The sequence below is a fragment of the Ranitomeya imitator genome, chromosome 6, assembly GCF_032444005.1.
Source record: "Ranitomeya imitator isolate aRanImi1 chromosome 6, aRanImi1.pri, whole genome shotgun sequence".
Classification (NCBI taxonomy): domain Eukaryota; kingdom Metazoa; phylum Chordata; class Amphibia; order Anura; family Dendrobatidae; genus Ranitomeya; species Ranitomeya imitator.
Window position 1 is genome coordinate 429,697,771 of NC_091287.1, and position 23,271 is coordinate 429,721,041.

General features: G+C 46.6%; 1 protein-coding gene across 1 annotated transcript; it reads left to right on the top strand.

Moving 5' to 3' along the window:
* The first annotated feature begins 1,226 nt into the window (after positions 1-1,226).
* On the top strand, positions 1,227-22,296 carry MRPL15 (mitochondrial ribosomal protein L15). The gene is made up of 5 exons (XM_069731354.1): positions 1,227-1,366; positions 2,847-3,004; positions 5,590-5,755; positions 19,799-19,922; positions 21,762-22,296. Exons 1-5 carry the CDS (start codon positions 1,262-1,264, stop codon positions 22,097-22,099), a joined length of 891 nt encoding a protein of 296 aa, XP_069587455.1. The 5' UTR covers positions 1,227-1,261; the 3' UTR covers positions 22,100-22,296.
* The last annotated feature ends 975 nt before the right edge of the window (positions 22,297-23,271 follow it).

Genomic DNA, 23,271 nt, shown 5'->3' on the forward strand with positions numbered 1-23,271 from the left:
CCACACGGACGCGTCTCTATGCCATCTGTTTCCACACGGACGCGTCTCATATGCCATCTGTTTCCACACGGACGCGTCTCATATGCCATCTGTTTCCACACGGAGGCGTCTCGTATGCCATCTGTTTCCACACGGACGCGTCTCATATGCCATCTGTTTCCACACGGACGCATCTCGTATGCCATCTGTTTCCACACGGACGCGTCTCTATGCCATCTGTTTCCACACGGACGCGTCTCATATGCCATCTGTTTCCACACGGACGCGTCTCATATGCCATCTGTTTCCACACGGAGGCGTCTCGTATGCCATCTGTTTCCACACGATCGCGTGTCGTATGCCATCTGTTTCCAGACGGTCGCATCTCGTATGCCGTTTCCACACGGACGCGTCTCATATGCCATCTGTTTCCACACGGACGTGTCTCATATGCCATCTGTTTCCACACGGACATGTCTCATATGCCATCTGTTTCCACACGGACGCGTCTCATATGCCATCTGTTTCCACACGGACGTGTCTCATATGCCATTCGTTTCCACACGGACATGTCTCACATGCCATCTGTTTCCCCATGGACGCGTCTCATATGCCATCTGTTTCCACACGGACGTGTCTCGTATGCCATCTGTTTCCACACGGACGTGTCTCATATGCCATTCGTTTCCACACGGACATGTCTCATATGCCATCTGTTTCCCCATGGACGCGTCTCATATGCCATCTGTTTCCACACGGACGTGTCTCGTATGCCATTTGTTTCCACACGGTCGCGTCTCGTCTGCCGTTTGCTTTTTCTTTCCGCAGATGACACGTGATGGATACCAGCCCTTGTTTTTTTTCATAGAGCCATTGACTTAAATGGGCAGTTTTGATATGGTAATTTGCTCAATATTGTTCCTGAGAAGCTATGAATGTGGGTTGCATTATAGGGGTCCCAGAGCCTGGTCCCTGGAACAATCAGCTGCACTGAGCAGTGTGTGACTCTTCTACAACCACAGTTCTGTGTAAAGCATGTTACTATGCTCATAGAATCACCGTCACCTCCTCCGATGAGGGGATTTTGTCCCAAAATTGTAATACATTATAGGCTGAAATGACTCCAGGACAGCGGAGCGGGACTGCTGCCCTTAACAAACATGGCTGATTCCCAACGCGTCATTTTCACGTCAATGCGGTAAAGCGTTACTACAAACAGCCTCATTCATAGGTCAGTGGACGTCACGTGGTTCTAACCTCCCCTGTCCTTCAGCATGTTGACATGGCGGCCTCCGGCAGCAGCGGCAAGAAAGCGGGGGAGCTGCTGAAAAGCCTCCCGCGGGTGTCACTGGCCAATCTGAGGCCAAATCCTGGGGCCAGGCAGCGGGTAAGAGGGTACGGGTGTGAGAGGTGCGCGGCCGCCATTGTCGTGCTGTGGAGGGACTGACACGTGTAAGCGCAGTGCTGGGATCCGGCTCCTGCTGCCTCCATAGCGATCAGTCACTGGTGATCAGCAGATGTATGTAGTGAGGAGGCGCAGAAGTATGTGACCCCCGAGCATACGTGACTGCATGGGGTCCTGAGTCATAGGGCAGCGAATAAGCCAGAAGTGTAACTGCCCTTTAAAGTCTGTCGTAGAGTCCAGGGGGCGGAGACTAAAACAAGGGCTGAGTGCTTCTCCTCATAGTTGGCGCTCGCACCCTCCCTGATCAGTTCTGGTCTTTATGACAGCAGAGACTTTGGGTTCATTGGGATCTGGGTGTCACTATTATTAGCGGCAGCAGGTGTAGGCTGATGGGAGTAGTAGTCCCTTCAGCCGCTGCCTGCTGTCGCTGATATCATTTCGATATAACTCTTTATCATTCTCCCCCGCTGATCGCTGGCAGAGCAGTGGAGAATGATGAGAGTCGGGGAACAGCGCTCACTGTACGGCTGCTTCTCGTGTGCCGGTGCGTGTGGTACTGATGCGGCCACGGTTGCCACACGTATTACACACACACGGACACTCACATCTCTCTTACACCCATCACATGAAGGTCTTTAGACACGGACCGATGGTCCGCATGTAACAAATCTCAGCATCTGCTACTCTGATCTGTATCGCGGTGCAGTCAGTGGGTGCTCAGCGCCGCTCCAGAGTGTGTTTTTTTTTCTATTTCAGCACTGGAATGATGCCACTAATCCGAGTTCCTGGCCCCAGTGCTAGGCTATGTGCACACGTGGATTGGCAGCAATTTTCCATGCGTTGTACAGTACAATGTAAACCTATGGAAAACCAAATCCACAGTGCGCACATGCTGCGGAAAATACCGCGCGGAAACACAGCATGTCAATTGTTTGTGTGGATTCCGCAGCGTTTTACTCCTGCTCCACAATTGGAATCTGCAGGTGAAATCCGCAGGTAAAACGCCGTCTTCAGCTCTGATCTGCAGCTCCTGACGTCGGAGGTAGCGGGCACAAGCTCCGTGTCGGCCTGAGACCCCGCTTCTGGCTCTCATACACTTCCATAGAGTTGTGATTTCCAGATTGTGCAGCAAACACTGGAGGTAACAAACTGCTGCGCCAGAGACCGGGGGCGGGGAACATAGTGACATCACTCACTAATGGAAACAGATGCCATAGTGATGAATAAACTGCCACGCGGCCGGCCTATGGATGACAGCACGACACTCACTCGTGTGAACCCGACCTCGGTGCGCGCCTCAGGGGCTACTTCTCCGCGTTCCTGGGCTACATAGTGGCCGCCGTGCTGCGACGCTCCATCACATTGGATGAGACCCTGTACACCTGATACTGTGCTGGAACCAAGTGCACGCCGGCCAGACAATAATGTTGTGTATTTTTTTTGTCACTGTATTCTATTGCAGGAAAAAAAACGAGGACGTGGCCAACATGGTGGAAACAGAAGTGGCAGAGGCCATAAGGGCGAGACACAGAGGGGTAACCGTCCGCGCTTAGGATTTGAAGGAGGTCAGACACCCTTTTACCTGGTCATCCCTAAGTATGGATTCAATGAGGGACACAGGTCAGTACAATCCAATCCTACAAGTGGCCACAATTGGGCATCCTTACAGCCTGTGCCCATGTATGTATATACCTGTGTGGTACTTGGGAGAGGGCAGATATTGGGGCTTTCTAGGCCTATGGTGGGTTGTTTGCTGTTCTTCAAAGGGAAGGTTCCCCACCGGGAATGGCAGGAATATCCTCAATCTATAAGATTACAGCGTAACAGTTAACATCGCCGGGATGACTTGTACATCATGTTGTATCTCAGAATAGACCTTAGGCCTCTTTCACACGTCAGTGTCTACGGTACGTGTAGTGACAGTTTTCTCACGTACCGGAGACACTGACACACGTAGACCCATTCAAATGAATGGGTCTATGCACGTCTCCGTGTTTTCACGGACCGTGTGTCCGTGTTTCTCCGGCAGCACGGTCCGCAAAGCGTCCCGCACACGTGCACACGGAGAACAGTGGGCACTCTCCTCTGTGTGCACGTCCCGCCCGCAGGAGAGACAGCGCTACAGTAAGCGCTGTCCCCCCCGCGTGTGGTGCTGAAGCCGGAATTCATTCCTTCTTCCCAGCAGCGTTCGCTGGAGAGAATGAATGAAAAATCTTTTTTTTTTTTTTTTTCTTTTCCCTTAAAAATAAAGTTTGTGCGCCCCTCCCGCCTCCCATCCCCTGTGCGCCCCCCCCCCCCCCCGCTTGCCAGGAAATACCGACACCCAGCTCCAGCGATGTCTCCCCTCAGCGGCTGCAGCCTGTGCTGTGTGAGCGGTCACATGGTCCCGCTCATTACAGTGAGGAATATGCGCATATTCCTCACTGTAATGAGCGGGACCATGTGACCGCTCACACAGGGCCTTATGCTGATGCTGAGGAGACATCTCTGGAGCTGGGTGTCAGTGAGTATTTCCCGGCAAGCGGGGGGGGGGCTTAGGGGGCCCACAGGGGATGGGAGGCGGGAGGGGGCGCACAAACTTTATTTTTAAGGGAAAAGAGAAAAAAAAAAGATTTTTCATTCCTTCTCTCCAGCGAACGCTGCTGGGAAGAAGGGATGAATACCGGCTTCAGCACCGCACGCAGGGGACAGCGCTTAACTGTAGCACTGTCTCCTGCACGGTCCGTGTGGTCCTCAGTCGGCACACGGCTGCCGCACGTGTGCCGCACTGATGTGCTACGTAAGCACACGGACACGGATAATTCCGGTACCGGAATTATCTGGACATGTGAAAGAGGCCTTAGTGTCAGTGTCTCCTTAGGCGAGAACCCTTGAGTAACGTCTGCCATGTTTGCCGAATATCTTTTTTTTTTTTTTTTTTTCTAGCAGCGAGGTTTGTTATAGAATAAAAAACATGTCACTTTTTAATTTCTCCCACTTTCGAATGGTCTGTTCTTACTTTGTCTCTGCGATCATGTGTTACACATTCTGACCCGTGGCCTTGTGCCGTTTCTATATGTATCACCACTGAGGCCAGTGATTGGCTGCAGCGGTCTCATGGATCTGCAACACATGATTGTCGTAGGACCAGGTGAAATCCTTTGGTGCGTAGACGATAAAACAGCTGACTATTTATATATTCCCTTCTCTAAAAGTAAATAGCTCCTGAACAACCTCTTTAAAGGGGTGTTCTGAAACGAATATAGACTATTTTTTTTCTAATATGGTTTAGTGAAAAAGTCCATAAACTTTCTTCTCTATTTTACTTTTTTAAAAAGAAAAAAATTTTATTACCCATTTCCGTTTTGATGATGCTTTCTTTGAGAATCCCTAGTGCATGTTGGAACACTCAAACAGGACGTCATCCGGTGGCAGAGGTTACGGTCACATCCACAGCTTCTGCCCCCTCCCTGAAATGAAGTATCATCAATAACATCTGTTTTCGGGGCTGAGCTAGTCCCTGCTCTATTTATCATGCGCCAGTATTTAATTCTCACGTATGCTCAGTATGACCTCCTTATTGTGTAATATTCTTCTCAGTGCACAGTGACAGTGCGCTCACTTGCCGACTCTAATTAGAAGTGAGGAGATGGCAACAGAGTGCACTGTCAGTGTGCATTGTAAGGAGCTAGCCTGGTGAACAGAGGATTATCTCCTTACAATGTGCACACTTGAGCCGGCGAGAGAGCACACTTTGACTGTGCACTGACCAGAATAGTGCACAGTAAGAATGGATCGCGTAGTGAGCATACATCGGAATTAAGACGCATGCTCAAGTAGAGCAGCCCCTGAAATTTGCATCACTGATGACGCTTCATTTCAGGGTGGCGACAGTCTGTGGCAGGGATTGCAGCCTCTGCATCCTGATGGCGACCCATTTGAGAATCCCAGCATGCACTGGGGATTTTCAAACAAAGCGTCATTAAAACAGAAGAAATGTGTAAAAAATATATTAAACCGTTAGGTGAAAGAGGGAAGGATAGGGAATTTTTAATGACACTATATTAGAAAAACTATAATGATTTTTAAAATATAGAGACCTTTAGGTTGAAAGTCGATATTATTTTCGGACCACCCCTTTTAAGGATTACACTTTTTTTTTTGTGTGTGTCTTGGCAGGTTTGTTATACTTTTATATAATTATTATTATTATTATTTTTTTAAAGTTTTCGGCGCCAGTATCAACCACTGAGTTTGAAGAGGTTACAGTACCTCATTGATCTTGGGAGGGTCGATCCTTCACAACCCATTGACGTGACCCAACTGGTGAATGCCCGAGGAGTTACCATCCAGCCGCTAAAGAGGGATTACGGCGTCCAGCTTGTAGAGGAGGTAAAGTGAAATGGTATTGTACTTTCGAAATAAATGAATTCTAGGATCTTGTATTTGGTTGTAAGTGCGCTTGACCCCTACATCCCCAAGACTGAGGGCACCTGTGGTCTGCACAGTGTCAGCCATGAGCTGTAATGTCTGTGCTACTGTGTAATACAAAGTCGGATGTCGTACTCTACGGGATTGTCGGAACAAAATGGCCGCCAAGATCCAGCACAATAGCGACAAGTGCAGCAGCCACCGCACACGTCAGCCCGCTCCGACATAGGACTGTCCCCCTATATAGATTAGGCCCTACCTGATGATGGCCGCTTCACCTTCAACAAGCCGCAGTTGCCGCCTCCTCTCATGACATTTGGGTCCTCCATAGCCACTCTAGTTAACCCCTAAATGACCGGCGGACAGCCTTTTGTCTTTATTCTTTAGTTTGTTCATCTTCTTCTCTAAGGGTAAGTTCACACAGGGCGTTTTTGCTGCGGTTTTTTATGCTAATTTTCAGCTGCTTTTTACAGTACCGGCAAAGCCTATGAGATTTAAGCCTATGAGAGGTAAGCTATAGGCTGGACCACGGTGAGTCATTGGACGTGGTATATCTCGATTTTTCCAAAGCGTTTGATACCGTGCCGCACAAGAGGTTGGTACACAAAATGAGAATGCTTGGTCTGGGGGAAAATGTGTGTAAATGGGTTAGTAACTGGCTTAGTGATAGAAAGCAGAGGGTGGTTATAAATGGTATAGTCTCTAACTGGGTCGCTGTGACCAGTGGGGTACCGCAGGGGTCAGTATTGGGACCTGTTCTCTTCAACATATTCATTAATGATCTGGTAGAAGGTTTACACAGTAAAATATCGATATTTGCAGATGATACAAAACTATGTAAAGCAGTTAATACAAGAGAAGATAGTATTCTGCTACAGATGGATCTGGATAAGTTGGAAACTTGGGCTGAAAGGTGGCAGATGAGGTTTAACAATGATAAATGTAAGGTTATACAGGTCCTTCTCAAACAATTAGCATATAGTGTTAAATTTCATTATTTACCATAATGTAATGATTACAATTAAACTTTCATATATTATAGATTCATTATCCACCAACTGAAATTTGTCAGGTCTTTTATTGTTTTAATACTGATGATTTTGGCATACAACTCCTGATAACCCAAAAAACCTGTCTCAATAAATTAGCATATTTCACCCATCCAATCAAATAAAAGTGTTTTTTAATAACAAACAAAAAAACCATCAAATAATAATGTTCAGTTATGCACTCAATACTTGGTCGGGAATCCTTTGGCAGAAATGACTGCTTCAATGCGGCGTGGCATGGAGGCAATCAGCCTGTGACACTGCTGAGATGTTATGGAGGCCCAGGATGCTTCAATAGCGGCCTTAAGCTCATCCAGAGTGTTGGGTCTTGCGTCTCTCAACTTTCTCTTCACAATATCCCACAGTTTCTCTATGGGGTTCAGGTCAGGAGAGTTGGCAGGCCAATTGAGCACAGTAATACCATGGTCAGTAAACCATTTACCAGTGGTTTTGGCACTGTGAGCAGGTGCCAGGTCGTGCTGAAAAATGAAATCTTCATCTCCATAAAGCATTTCAGCCGATGGAAGCATGAAGTGCTCCAAAATCTCCTGATAGCTAGCTGCATTGACCCTGCCCTTGATAAAACACAGTGGACCAACACCAGCAGCTGACATGGCACCCCACACCATCACTGACTGTGGGTACTTGACACTGGACTTCAGGCATTTTGGCATTTCCTTCTCCCCAGTCTTCCTCCAGACTCTGGCATCTTGATTTCCGAATGACATGCAAAATTTGCTTTCATCAGAAAAAAGTACTTGGGACCACTTAGCAACAGTCCAGTGCTGCTTCTCTGTAGCTCAAAAGTGGCTTTACCTGGGGAATGCGGCACCTGTAGCCCATTTCCTGCACACGCCTGTGCACGGTGGCTCTGGATGTTTCCACACCAGACTCAGTCCACTGCTTCCTCAGGTTCCCCAAGGTCTGGAATCGGTCCTTCTCCACAATCTTCCTCAGGGTCCGGTCTCCTCTTCTCGTTGTACAGCGTTTTCTGCCACATTGTTTCCTTCCAACAGACTTACCATTGAGGTGCCTTGATACAGCACTCTGGGAACAGACTATTTGTTGAGAAATTTCTTTCTGGGTCTTACCCTCTTGCTTGAGGGTGTCAATGATGGCCTTCTTGACATCTGTCAGGTCGCTAGTCTTACCCATGATGGGGGTTTTGAGTAATGAACCAGGCAGGGAGTTTATAAAAGCCTCAGGTATCTTTTGCATGTGTTTAGAGTTAATTAGTTGATTCAGAAGATTAGGGTAATAGGTCGTTTAGAGAACCTTTTCTTGATATGCTAATTTATTGAGACAGGTTTTTTGGGTTATCAGGAGTTGTATGCCAAAATCATCAGTATTAAAACAATAAAAGACCTGACAAATTTCAGTTGGTGGATAATGAATCTATAATATATGAAAGTTTAATTGTAATCATTACATTATGGTAAATAATGAAATTTAACACTATATGCTAATTTTTTGAGAAGGACCTGTACACATGGGAAGAGGGAATCAATATCACCATTACACACTGAATGGGAAACCACTGGGTAAATCTGACAGGGAGAAGGACTTGGGGATCCTAGTTAATGATAAACTTACCTGGAGCAGCCAGTGCCAGGCAGCAGCTGCCAAGGCAAACAGGATCATGGGGTGCATTAAAAGAGGTCTGGATACACATGATGAGAGCATTATACTGCCTCTGTACAAATCCCTAGTTAGACCGCACATGGAGTACTGTGTCCAGTTTTGGGCATCGGTGCTCAGGAAGGATATAATGGAACTAGAGAGAGTACAAAGGAGGGCAACAAAATTAATAAAGGGGATGGGAGAACTACAATACCCAGATAGATTAGCGAAATTAGGATTATTTAGTCTAGAAAAAAGACGACTGAGGGGCGATCTAATAACCATGTATAAGTATATAAGGGGACAATACAAATATCTAGCTGAGAATCTGTTTATACCAAGGAAGGTGACGGGCACAAGGGGGCATTCTTTGCGTCTGGAGGAGAGAAGGTTTTTCCACCAACATAGAAGAGGATTCTTTACTGTTAGGGCAGTGAGAATCTGGAATTGCTTGCCTGAGGAGGTGGTGATGGCGAACTCAGTCGAGGGGTTCAAGAGAGGCCTGGATGTCTTCCTGGAGCAGAACAATATTGTATCATACAATTAGGTTCTGTAGAAGGACGTAGATCTGGGGATTTATTATGATGGAATATAGGCTGAACTGGATGGACAAATGTCTTTTTTCGGCCTTACTAACTATGTTACTATGTTATGTTACTATTTCAGAAATCCCTGCACACACATTGGTTTTTTGTTTGATCAGTGTTTTGTGCTTTGCTGCGTTTTTTTGGACATGGAGCATGTCACTTCTTTCAGTGTTTTTGCTGTTTTTTTTCACCCATTGACTTGAATGGGTGTTGAAAAAAACCGCAGCAAAAACGCAGGTATCATTATTTGCTGCGTTTTTGCTGCTGAAAATCCAAGGACATTAGCCTGGAGAAAGAGAAAAAAAACCCCACAACAAATACGCAACAATAAACGCACCTAAACCTGCGTTTTTGACGCAGCTTCTTTCCTGCCAAGAAGATCCAGTTTTGCTGCAGGAAAAAAAAGCAAAAACTCCCCTGTGTGAACTTACCCTAAAAGTCTAGAGTGCTATTTTTAATTCTTTTTTTGCGGTACACTTTGTACTTTTGACACCATTAATGTTATCAAAAAATGTACTGAAAGATGTTGGGATGGGGAGGAACCAAATGGGATGAAAAAAATGCAGCTATGTACCGTAATTGTTTTTTGGGTTTTGCTTTTAGTGGTCACTGTCTTGTCCCCATGATTCTCCGGGTCAGTGTCATTACGGCAGTAACAAACTTACGTAGAGTTTTGACTTATACAAAATTCAGTTTTTTTTTTTAAAGCCAATAAAAAAAACAAACATATAAACGTGTTTGGGATCCCCATAATCGTACTGACCCGCAGAATCCTTATTCCATTTTACTGCACACATAATCTCTTCACCACCTTGGTATTCTCCATTTTTTGCTTTTTTTTTAATTTTTAAGTCAATATGGTCGTATGAGGGATATTTTTTTTTTTTTTCTCTGATCGCCCATGACGGCACCACGGAGAGAGGGGATCCGCCCACCAAGGACAGGAAACCTACGGATAAAAAGGCGGTACCACTCTCCTGCATCAGTTGGTTTCCTGTCCTTGATGGGAGACCTACGGACTTACCAGTTCGTCGTTGGATCCGGGGCCAACCAGTCCGATTCAGGCAGCTGGGGTCCCTCTGCCTCGGCTAGGGTGGTGACCCGAAGCGCCACCGCTGGGAGCCAGTGGGCCGACAGGGTGTGCGGGGGAGGTGACAAGGAGTTCGCGGTCACCTCCCCAGGTAAGATGCAGCAGCGGCAACATCCAGGGGGGTCCCTCTGTGGTTGCGGGAGGTGCAGCACGACCCTCCCTAAATCAAGCGTCAGTCTGCACACTGCATCGCCATCAGGCGTGCAGGTATTGTGCTACTGGGGCTGCATAGGACCGGGGGTGCCGGTCAGCAGCGCATATCTGCTTCCGGGCGCTGCTTTGCGCAGGCCCGGTATCCAGTCTCGCGAGGTCTGCAGAGCGCCGGTATGCGCAGGCGCCGGCGGTGCTTCCGGCCGGGCGCTTGGTGCGCTCTGCGCAGGTTCTGGCCGGGGCGCGCTCTGCGCAGGCGCCGGCGTGGCTCCAGCCGGGCGCTTGGTGTGCATTGCGCAGGCGCCGGGGGTGCTTCTGAAGCCGCCGGTATGTTTCGGCGGGGCGCTTGATGCGCACTGCGCAGGCGCCGGCGGGTCTTCCGGTCGGATGGCGCGGATTACCGCTAGAGCGTGTTTTTTGAGTCGGATTACTGCGCAGGCGCCGACCGCTCCTCATATGATCAGTCGCTACTGCGCAGGTGCAGGGAAGCGGCGGGAGGGTTCAAATAGTAGAACCCTCATCCTCTTGGTGGCTCTGCAGTAATAGGCAGGAGCTTCAAGGGGAATAGGAGCGACAACTCAGCCGAGTTCAAGGCACGCAGACCAGCAGCAGTATGAGTGACCCAGCATCACCTCCGCCCGAATCACCTCCACCTGCAGTATCGCCACAGCAGCTGCAGCAGCAAAAAAGGCGGCAGCAGAAAGTGCACCAGGACACCAGCAAAGATTGCCAAAGGTCTCAACACAGTAAGGAGTCCAGTACGGCGTCGGGGAGAAAGCCAGAGGCAGAGAACCCCCAATCGGTATTTATGGGTCCTGGAGGTGGTAACTGGATCTTCGTGAATGTCAGAGACAGTAAGATTGTTATTTGTCTCTTTTTAGGGGAGGAAAAGCGTAGCTAAAACTAAACACAAAAGTTGCGCCATCTGTAGAGAGGACCTTCCACCTACATGTGATAAAAGACTATGCAATACTTGCATTCAACAAACTGTGTCTGAAAACCTTCCAGGGTTTGCTTCAGATCTTAAGAGCCTAATTAAAGAACAAGTAGAGGACACTTTTAGGTCACTAAAAAGTGGAAAAAAAAGGAGAAAGACCAGGCATAGGTCTCCATCTCCAGCCTCAAAATCCGAAAGTGGTAGTGAGAGTTCAGCGTCCTCCGTCTCCTCCGACTCATCCTCATCATCTACTTCTTCCTCGGGGGGACATAACTGTTTCCCACTAGAGGATACTGATGGCCTCATAAAGGCAGTAAGAAGCACCATGGGGTTGGTAGACTCCCATCCTAAAAAAACAGTACAAGACATTATGTTTGGAGGCCTAGAACAGAAAAAGAGGAGAGCTTTTCCGCTTAACGAAGCAATTGCAGCCCTAATTAAGAAGGAATGGAAAAAGCCCATGAGGAAGACTCTCTTAACTCCAAAAAGGAAATATCCCTTCGAGGAAGAATCGTGCTCCTTTTGGGAGAAGGCCCCGAAATTAGACGTGGCAATTGCTAAAGCCTCAAAGAAATTCGCCCTCCCGTTTGAGGACATGGGGGTTCTGAAGGACCCAATGGACAAAAAGGCAGATGCATTTCTCAAGGGCTCTTGGGAGGCAGCGGGAGGAGGCCTGAAGCCGGCAGTTGCAGCTGCATGCACTTCGCGCTCCCTGATGATCTGGCTGAACCAGCTAGAGGGTCAGTTAAAGGGGAAAACTTCCCGAGACTTAATTCTGGATACATTACCCGTAATGAGGGGGGCTGCGGCCTTCCTAGCCGATGCCTCGGCCGACTCCATCAGGCTATCCGCCAGAGCAGCAGTGTTTGCTAATGCGGCCAGGCGCGCCCTCTGGCTTAAGAATTGGCCAGGCGACCTACAAACGAAAACGAAACTCTGTACCATCCCCTGTGAAGGGGAGTTTCTGTTTGGGTCGACTCTAGACGACATCTTAGAGAAAGCCGGGGACAAGAAAAAGTCCTTCCCCTCTCTGGGTCTCCCCTCTTATCGGAAGCCCTTTCGGAACAAGAGGTTTTTCCGTAAGAACCCAGGGAAAGGCCAGGGGAAGTGGGACGATAAGAAAAATAAAAATAAAGGATTTATCTTCAATAAAAACCTCAATGACAGCAAGAAACCTCCACAATGAAGGTTCACCCCAGGTGGGAGGGAGATTATCTCTCTTTCTCCCAGCCTGGAAAAAGATCACCTCCAGTCATTGGATCCTAAACATCATAGAATCAGGACTGAGGTTAACATTCAAGAGGTACCCTCGTCCCTCCTTCAAGGTAACATCTACCAGATCCTCAGCAGAAGAACAGTTAACTCTAGAAAACGAGATTGTGGGGTTAGTAAAAAAAGGAGTACTCCTAGAAGTTCCCCCTCAAGAAAGAGGGCAAGGGTACTATTCCCCTCTATTCCTGAGGAAAAAACCAGATGGTTCCTTCAGGACCATTATCAATCTGAAGAATCTAAACAATTACTTAGAGGTTCAAGCATTCAAAATGGAAACGATAAAGTCATCAATCAAAATGCTGTTTCCTCAGTGTTTCATGGTGGTCCTGGACTTGAAGGACGCATATTATCACGTCCCAATACACAAGGATCACCAGAGATTCCTCAGAATGGCAATCCACATCAAGGGAGTCCTAAGACACTTCCAGTTTACAGCTCTTCCATTCGGCCTAGCAATAGCCCCGAGGGTTTTTACAAAGCTGGTCGCGGAGGTAATGGCTCACCTCAGGGAAGAAAACACCCTGATCGTTCCATATCTGGACGATTTCCTGGTGATAGGCTCCTCCCAGCAACATTGCAAGAATCAGCTAGATTTAGTGATTCAATCTCTAAAAAACCTGGGCTGGCTAATAAACCTAGAGAAATCCAAACTGGTGCCTTCTCAGGTTCAGGAGTACCTAGGTCTCACTCTAGACTCCAGAAAAATGGAATGCCGGCTCCCAGAGGGCAAATTACAAAAGATAAAAAGCTTAGCATCAAGAGTACAATCTCTCCCCTCTATAACTCTCCGACAGGGCATGTCACTGTTAGGCTCTATGACCTCTTGCATCCCGGCAGTCCAGTGGGCCCAACTACATTCCAGGGATCTCCAATGGCAGCTACTGTCCGAGCAAATCCGCCTAGGAGAGCATTTAGACGGGCGGTTAACATTGTCTCCTCGCACCAATCTCTCTCTAACTTGGTGGACATTGCAGGAAAATCTTTCCCAGGGAGTTCCATGGGTAATCCCGATATCAAAGGTCCTAACAACGGACGCAAGCCCCTCAGGGTGGGGGGCTCATCTGGGCGACCTTGTAGCTCAGGGCATTTGGTCCCCGTCCCTTGCAAACAATTCCTCCAATATGAAGGAACTCCTGGCAGTAAAATTTGCCCTTCAGGAATTCCTGGGGGTCCTTCAATCTCACCATGTGAGGGTGATGTCGGACAATCAGGTGGTAGTATCGTATATAAACCATCAGGGGGGTACCCGTTCCAAAAGTCTAATGGAAGTGGCCAACTCGATCCTTCAGATAGCCGAAAACAACCTTCTATCCCTGACAAGTCTACACATAAAAGGGATAGACAATTACAAGGCAGACTTCCTCAGTCGTTCCAGCCTAAAACAGGGAGAATGGGAACTAAATCCAGGCATATTTACCCAGATCACTCAGAAATGGGGGGTTCCCAAAATAGATCTCTTCGCGAGCCATTTAAACAAAAAAGTAGCCGCCTTTTGCTCTCTATCTCCCATGGGGAACCCAGTAGCCCTGGATGCTTTCCTGATTTCTTGGGGTCACCATCTGGTCTATGCCTTTCCTCCTCTCATTTTGATTCCAGCAGTGCTGAGGAAGATTCGGGAGGACGGGGCGTTGGTCATATTAATTGCCCCGTTCTGGCCGAAGAGACCTTGGTTCTCATGGATGAGAAAGATGTCGATATCCGACCCTTGGGTATTGCCAGACCTACAGGATCTGTTGTCACAGGGCCCAATCTATCATCCGCGGGTCAAGAACTTACACTTGACAGCCTGGCTCTTGAGAGGAAAATATTAGAAAGCAGAGGGTTCTCTTCAGGGTTAATTTCAACTCTGTTGAAAAGTAGGAAGCCGGTTACAACAAAACAGTACGGCAAAATATGGAAAAAGTTCCTGTCCGTTTCAGGAGCTAAAATAGGGAAAGAAATTCCTATTAATGCCATTTTAGAGTTCTTGCAAAACGGGTTGGAAATGGGGTTAGCCACCAGTACCCTAAAAGTCCATGTGGCAGCATTAGGTGCTCTATTTAATTTTGACTTGGCTTCAAATAGGTGGGTCTCTAGATTCATTAGGGCGGCAGGAAGATCTAGGCCTCTGCCAGTAAAAGTGGTTCCTCAGTGGGACTTAAATTTGGTCCTTAAAGCCCTGACTAGTCCTCCATTTGAACCATTACATGAATCTACAATAAAAACGCTATCCCTCAAGACAGCTCTTTTAGTCGCCCTTACTTCTGCCCGTAGGGTCAGCGACTTGCAGGCCCTTTCAGCCAGGCCCCGTCACACACAATTTCTAGAGGATAGGGTTGTTTTAAAAACAGACCCTGCATATCTCCCGAAAGTGGCTTCAAAATTTCACAGGTCTCAAGAGATATCTCTTCCCTCCTTCTGTCCCAATCCTAAAAATAAGGAGGAACAAAATCTACATACACTAGATGTAAGGAGATGTCTCTTACATTACCTAGAAGTCACTAGAGAGAGTAGGGAGGATTCCTCTCTGTTTGTGTGTTTCCAGGGTCCCCGGAAGGGGAAAAAAGCATCTAAAGCCACCATAGCAAGATGGATCACGGACGCCATCAGCCTAGCATACTCAGCAAGTGGGATGCCCGTTCCCGGGGAGGTTAAAGCTCACTCAACAAGGGCAGTAGCAACTTCCTGGGCGGAGAAGGCCGGAGCTTCCATAGACCAGATATGTAGAGCTGCTACCTGGTCCTCACCATCCACATTCTATAGGCACTATAGATTGGACCTAATCTCCTCTTCAGACCTTACTTTTGGTAAAAGGGTTCTGGAGGCAGTGGTCCCTCCCTGAATGTACTATCTATGTAATTCTCTCCGTGGTGCCGTCATGGGCGATCAGAGAAAAATATAGTTCTTACCGATAACGGTATTTCTCTGAGCCCATGACGGCACCCGTACATTCCCTCCCTTCACTTATGGGTGCACACATGGAATAGTGCCATAGTCTATTATAATTTAAAGTCACGCGGTATCTTGTTATGCTAAACAGTTAAAATTTTTACAAATGTCTTAGTAGTCTCCCATCATTATCTATGTAAACAACTGATGCAGGAGAGTGGTACCGCCTTTTTATCCGTAGGTTTCCTGTCCTTGGTGGGCGGATCCCCTCTCTCCGTGGTGCCGTCATGGGCTCAGAGAAATACCGTTATCGGTAAGAACTATATTTTTTTTGCGGGACGAGTTGTACTTTTGAATGACTCCATTGATTTTACTGCACCGTGCACTTGGAAACGGGGAAAATAATCCAATTGCACTGAAATTGCAAAAAAAAAGTGCAATTCCACAACAGTTTTTTTTTTTTTTCTTAAATTTTTATACCATGCTTACTAAATGTTAAATCTGACCTGCCTTTATGATTCCCCAGGTCATTATGAACCTGCAGACACCAAACATGTCTAGGGTTTTTTTTTTTTTTAATTTTATTAAAATGGTGACAAAAAATCCAAAGTTTGTATTTTAAAAAAATTTAAAAATAGCGCTGTTTTCTGAGACTCGTAGTTTTCCCATTTTTCGTGATCTGTGGCTGATTGACGGTTTATCTTTTCTGCCGTGAGCTGACATTATCGATATCAATTTTGGGGTAGATACAACCCATTATTGCATTTTATTACAATTTTGCGGCAACAAAAAATGTAATTTTGAGTTTTATATTTTTTTAGTTATGCCGTTTTTCTTTTTATATTTTGATAGGGTGTTTCGGAATGCAGTCATACCAAATATGTGTATATTTGTTTATTTATTTTTTTTATTCTTATGCCAAGCCATCGGCACCCCACTATCATGTGACCGGTGCCGACAGGTGGGGTTTGTGACACGCTTCCGTCGCCCGCTTGTTCAATGCTGCTGCCAGAGATTGACAACGGCATTTAACCCCTTCATGACCCAGCCTATTTTGACCTTAAAGACCTTGCCGTTTTTTGCAATTCTGACCAGTGTCCCTTTATGAGGTAATAACTCAGGAACGCTTCAACGGATCCTAGCGGTTCTGAGATTGTTTTTTCGTGACATATTGGGCTTCATGTTAGTGGTAAATTTAGGTCAATAAATTCTGCGTTTATTTGTGATAAAAACGGAAATTTGGCGAAAATTTTGAAAATTTCGCAATTTTCACATTTTGAATTTTTATTCTGTTAAACCAGAGAGATATGTGACACAAAATAGTTAATAAATAACATTTCCCACATGTTTACTTTACATCAGCACAATTTTGGAAACAAAATTTTTTTTTGTTAGGAAGTTATAAGGGTTAAAATTTGACCAGCGATTTCTCATTTTTACAACGAAATTTACAAAACCATTTTTTTTAGGGACCACCTCACATTTAAAGTCAGTTTGAGGGGTCTATATGGCTGAAAATACCCAAAAGTGACACCATTCTAAAAGCTGCACCCCTCAAGGTACTCAAAACCACATTCAAGAAGTTTATTAACCCTTCAGGTGCTTCACAGCAGCAGAAGCAACATGGAAGGAAAAAATGAACATTTAACTTTTTAGTCACAAAAATTATCTTTTAGCAACAATATTTTTATTTTCCCAATGGTAAAAGGAGAAACTGAACCACGAAAGTGGTTGTCCAATTTGTCCTGAGTACGCTGATACCTCATATGTGGGTGTAAACCACTGTTTGGGCGCACGGCAGGGCTTGGAAGGGTAGGAGCGCCATTTGACTTTTTGAATGGAAAATTAGCTCCAATTGTTAGCGGACACCATGTCGCGTTTGGAGAGTCCCTGTGTGCCTAAACATTGGAGATCCCCCAGAAATGACCCCATTTTTGAAACTAGACCCCCAAAGGAACTAATCTAGATGTGTGGTGAGGACTTTGAACCCCCAAGTGCTTCACAGAAGTTTATAACGCAGAGCCATGAAAATAAAAAAAATTATTTTCTCAAAAATTTGACCCCAAAAGTTGTTGTCCAGTTTCTCCTGAGTACGCTGATACCCCATATGTGGGGGTAAACCACTGTTTGGGCACATGCCGAGGCTCGGAAGTGAAGTAGTGACGTTTTGAAATGCAGACTTTGATGGAATGCTCTGTGGGCGTCACGTTGCGTTTGCAGAGCCCCTGATGTGGCTTAACAGTAGAAACCCCCCACAAGTGACCCCATTTTGGAAACTAGACCCCGAAAGGAACTTATCTTGATGTGTGGTGAGCACTTTGAACCCCCAAGTGCTTCACAGAAGTTTATAATGCAGAGCCGTGAAAATAATAAATACGTTTTCTTTCCTCAAAAATAATTATTTAGCCCAGAATTTTTTAATTTTCCCAAGGGTAACAGGAGAAATTTGACCCCAATATTTGTTGTCCAGTTTCTCCTGAGTACGGTGGTACCCCATATGTGGGGGTAAACTACTGTTTGGGCACATGCCGGGGCTCGGAATTGAAGTAGTGACGTTTTGAAATGCAGACTTTGATGGAATGCTCTGCGGGCGTCACGTTGCGTTTGCAGAGCCCCTGATGTGCCTAAACAGTAGAAACCCCCCACAAGTGGGGGGGGGGGTCATTTACTTTTTTTTTTTATTTTGATCACTGAGGTTATATCTCAGTGATCAAAATTCACTCTGGAACGAATCTGCCGGCTGGCAGATTCGGCGGGCGCACTGCACATGCGCCCGCCATTTTGGAAGATGGCGGCGCCCAGGAAAGAAGACGGACGGTCCCCGGGAGGCCAGGTAAGTATAAGGGGGGGGGCGTCGGAGCACGGGGGGGTGGATCGGAACACGGGGGGGTGGATTGGAGCACGGAGTGGGGGATCGCTGTGCGGGCGGGTGGATCGGAGCACGGGGGGGGGAATCGCTGTGCGGGGGGGGGGATCGGAGCGCGGGGGGGTTTGATTGGAGCACGGGGGGTGTGATTGGAGCACGGGGGGAGCTGGCAGGAGGACGGGGGAGCGGAGCACAGGACCGAGGGGAGCGGACCACAGATCGGGGGGCTGGGAGGGCGATCGGAGGAGTGGGGTGGGTGTATATTAGTGTGTCCAGCCATGGCCGATGATATTGCAGCATCGGCCATGGCTGGATTGTAATATTTCACCATTTTTTTAGGTGAAATATTACAAATCGCTCTGATTGGCAGTTTCACTTTCAACAGCCAATCAGAGCGATCGTAGCCACGAGGGGGTGAAGCCACCCCCCCTGGGCTAAACTACCACTCCCCCTGTCCCTGCAGATCGGGTGAAATGGGAGTTAACAATTTCACCCGTTCTGCAGGGACACGATCTTTCCATGACGCATATGCTGCGTCATGGGTCGGAATGGCACCGACTTTCATGACGCAGCGTATGCGTCAAAGGTCGGGAAGGGGTTAACATGTTAACAGCTGTGGGTTGATCTCTGATAACGGCACATGACTGCTGATCAGATCGGCCGTCATGTGCTGGGAAAGATGCGCTCAGTGCCGGATCCCGCATCAAAGGGGGAGGCGACCTATGACAGATATATACGTCATAGGTCGTAAAGGGGTTAATGCTGTAAAAATAGAGCCCATAGATCAGTGGTGGAATTGTGGTTGAATGGTTTCATTCAAACCTACAAGCCCTCGCACGCCTGTAAGTGCAGAGATGATAAAACCCAAAACATTATGGCTATTTAGAATAGGAGAGAGAAACTGAAAACACAGAAATTGGCTGCGTCCCTAAGGAGTTAATGGTTCTTGTGGTTCTCCTCTGGATATTGAACCGATCTTTATCCAAATGGAGGGAGCGCCCTCTTTGTCTTTTGAGGGGATTTGTCAGGAAATTGCTTTTGACCATAGAAAAATGAATACTGCCATTAGGTGGCGACATTTGCCAAGTGTATTCTGTCCATTATTTTGTACAAGCCATGTGGGTCCTTCAGGTAAAATGTCATGTGCTGGTGCAGGATTGATCTGTCTGCTTTAGTACAATCACATCTACTGCCTGTTCACCCTCTTTACCGGCAGCGAGACATAATTTGAGGAGATCTCTGCTTCTAAGAGTTTTTTTCCAGGCTTCTGATATCCCCCGGACAGGTACCCATATCAGATGAGCGGGGGGTGCCGGCTGTTTTTAGCTCTGGCAGTGGTCGGATGTGAAGAACAGTGATGAGAGCCGGAGCGGCACCACTCCATTCATTGTAGTGTCTGTTCCCGGCTCCATTCTTTTCCAGTGACCCGATATCGCTAGGATGTAGTGTTGCAGCCCCTTCGTTTTCCTGGTCAGTGATGGCCTATCCTACCCCTGGAAATGTCCTTGTAATGAGCAAACTGCGCAAATGGGTTAGTGACTAAACCTTCGTGTGTTGCTTTCCAGGGGGCGAACTTGTTTAGCGCGAAGATAAACATTGAAGTCCAGTGGGCATCAGAGCTGGCAATTGCAGCTGTAGAAAAGAACGGAGGAGTTATAACAACTGGATTTTATGATCCGCGAAGCCTTGGTAAGTAGATCATGTATTGGCGTTCTCTCTTGAGAGAAAAGAAAATTCCGCCATTTTACACCCAAGTTACGTTCAAGATGCTTGGTCGCTATTACTTACAACATTAATATCCACTTGGTAACAATAATTTAAAGGGAACCTGTCGCCTTATCCGTGGCGCCTGCTGACGGTACGAACCAGAGCCTGTCTGCACCATTGCAATCACACATATTTTTCTCTGCAATGCTCTGTCTCAGCCCCCCGCCAGCTTTTCCCAGCACTTCTAGAAATGATTGACAGGTCTCTCTCATTGTGAGCAACCTATCAATCTACAGTGAGAAAAGCCGCCATGGGTAATGCCGGACTAGTCTCATCTTTGGCTGCAGATCTTTATATTCATTTTCAGAAATGCTCGTGGCTGCAGTGGTTCAGGCAGGCTGTGGTTCCTGCTGCCAGCGGATGGTCAGCATGAATCAGGCGCCAGGTTCCCTTTCAGTGGAGTTTGTCCACGGTAACTAAAAAGCTGCACACTGGCATCACTACAACTCAAGTGACTGCGTATTGGCCTCTTTCACAGCGCCGCTATGTACCTTGTTCTCCATGTTGGTCTTCTTTACATTGGCTGCAGTAGTTACAGCCTGTACATCCAAAATGTGCAGCCTAGGCCAGTGATTGGCTGCAGTGGTCAAAGACTGTACGAACTGTAACAAATGTGAACAGAAGGCCTGCCCACTACCTTTTTTATATATATTAACAATGGGCACATGTGGTATTATACAAGATAACTTCTTCTCCCCTCGCGCTGCACCGGTGTTCTGTCGCTCTCCCAACTTCCTCATCTGGCAGGGAACATCACGTACCCGCTGTGCCCACTGGATCGGCTGCAGGTTTCACATTTCTTTCTGAACGGAAAGCGAAATAGTTTGTTCTGTCTCAGACGGTGTGTGAAGGCTGCAACAAACAAGTGGCGGTCCCGTGCCATAAGAGGAAGCCAATCGGTCGGCGAGCGGTGCTGCTCTAACATAGGGGGTCTGCTAGGTGAGCATGTTTATACCCACATGGGCCTGTTGTTAATTTCAAATAAACACAACTTCTTTAATTTCATTTATTTTACTTGTGTGTATAGCACCATTGATTCCACAGGACCTTACACATCATCACTGTCCCCTCCCTATAAGTATGTCTCTGGAGTGTGGGAGGAAAGCGGAGAAAACCCCCCAACGCAGGGAGAACATACTAAGGCTACGTTCATTTGCGTGCTGCCGGGCTGCGTCGGGTACAGCCGCGACGACTCATGCGCCCCTTTATTTAACATGGGGGCGCATGGACATGCGTTTGCATGCGTTTTGCGATGCATGCGTCTTTTTTGCCCCAAGCGTTAGGGCGCAGACGACGCAGCAAGATGCATTTTTTTTTGCGTCCAAAATCCGGCAAAAAAAGGACGCATGCGTCGCAAAACTATGCGTTTTGCATGCGTTCTTGTTTGCGTTGTGTCGCCGACGCAGCCCTGCACAACGCAAATGTGAACGTAGCCTAACTCCTTGCAGATGTTGTTCATGGTGGGATTTGAACCCAGGACCCCAGCATTGCAAAGTACCATGCTGCCATATTGTAGCTGTATAGTAGATTTTTCATTAGTCTGCCTTTTACATGGAAATTGTAACTCCTGTCATTTTATGGTTGGACAGTAGTTACGTGCTGACGTGTAGCTGCATCACCGTACCAGGGCTTTCCGTTGCCTTCTATGATAAGTTTGGATAGTTTATGCTCCGATGCCGCACCCCAGTACTCCATATCATCCCAGTTTATTGCAATGTTAATATGCATTCTTTTTTTTTTCCTCCCATTTTCTACTTCTAGAGGTTCTGTGTAAACCAATTCCGTTTTTTATGCGCGGAAAGCCAATTCCCAAACGGATGCTCCCACCAGAAGACTTGGTAAAATATTACACCGCTGCAGAAAATCGCGGCTACTTGGCAGATCCAGCTGAAGTGGTGGAGGCCAGGAGACATCTCGCTAAGAAATATGGCTATGTGCCCCCTGACATTACCAAAGATGAACTGTATGAAATGCTGTGTACACGTAAGGACCCCCGTCAGATCTTTTTTGGTCTGGCTCCTGGTTGGGTGGTGAACATGAAGGAAAAGAAGATCTTGAAGCCCACAGATGAGCGCTTACTCACTTACTACAGCTCCTAGGCGTTCTAAGATATTGTGCCATAATGGAGACTTGGCATCTAATAAAGAGGTGACGAGCACTGTATGTATAGAGGGGGCACAGGTCTATAACAGACACTTACCTCTCTGATATATTTTTTTTCTTTTTTTACATTGCGAATACAATATTTCAATTAGAAATAAATATTTTGGAGCCTCATGGTTTCCACTAAAAAACACTCACATGTATGATGTTTTCTACAGTTTCTCTAAAATGAAATGTTTCTTCTTTGTGTCCTTTTACTTACTATATATAATGAAATGCGGAAATATTTAAGTACCGTATATACTCGAGTATAAGCCGACCCGAGTATAAGCCAACCCGAGTATAAGCCGACCCCCCCCCTAATTTTGCCACAAAAAAACTGGAAAAACTTAATGACTCGAGTATAAGCCTAGGGTGGGAAATGCAGCAGCTACCGGTAAATGTCAAAAATAAAAATAGATACCAATAAAAGTAAAATTAATTGAGACATCAGTAGCTTAAGTGTTTTTGAATATCCATATTGAATCAGGAGCCCCATATAATGCTCCATAAATTTTATGATGGGCTCCATAAGATGCTCCATATTAAAATATGCCCCATATAATGCTGCACAAATGTTGATTATGGTCCCATAAGATGCTCCATACAGATAATTGCCCCCATATCATGCTGCACATGGCCACATAAGATGCCCCATACAGATATTTGCCCCCATATCATGCTGCACATAGTTATAGTTATTAAGGTTGAAGGAAGACTTTAAGTCCATCTAGTTCAACCCATAGCCTAACCTAACTTGCCCTAACATGTTGATCCAGAGGAAGGCAAAAAAAACCCATGTGGCAAAGAGTAAGCTCCACATTGGGGAAAAAAATTCCTTCCCGACTCCACATACGGCAATCAGACTAGTTCCCTGGATCAACGCCCTATCAAGGAATCTAGTGTATATACCCTGTAACATTATACTTTTCCAGAAATGTATCCAGTCCCCTCTTAAATTTAAGTAATGAATCACTCATTACAACATCATACGGCAGAGAGTTCCATAGTCTCACTGCTCTTACAGTAAAGAATCCACGTCTGTTATTATGCTTAAACCTTTTTTCCTCCAAACGCAGAGGATGCCCCCTTGTCCCTGTTTCAGGTCTATGATTAAAAAGATCATCAG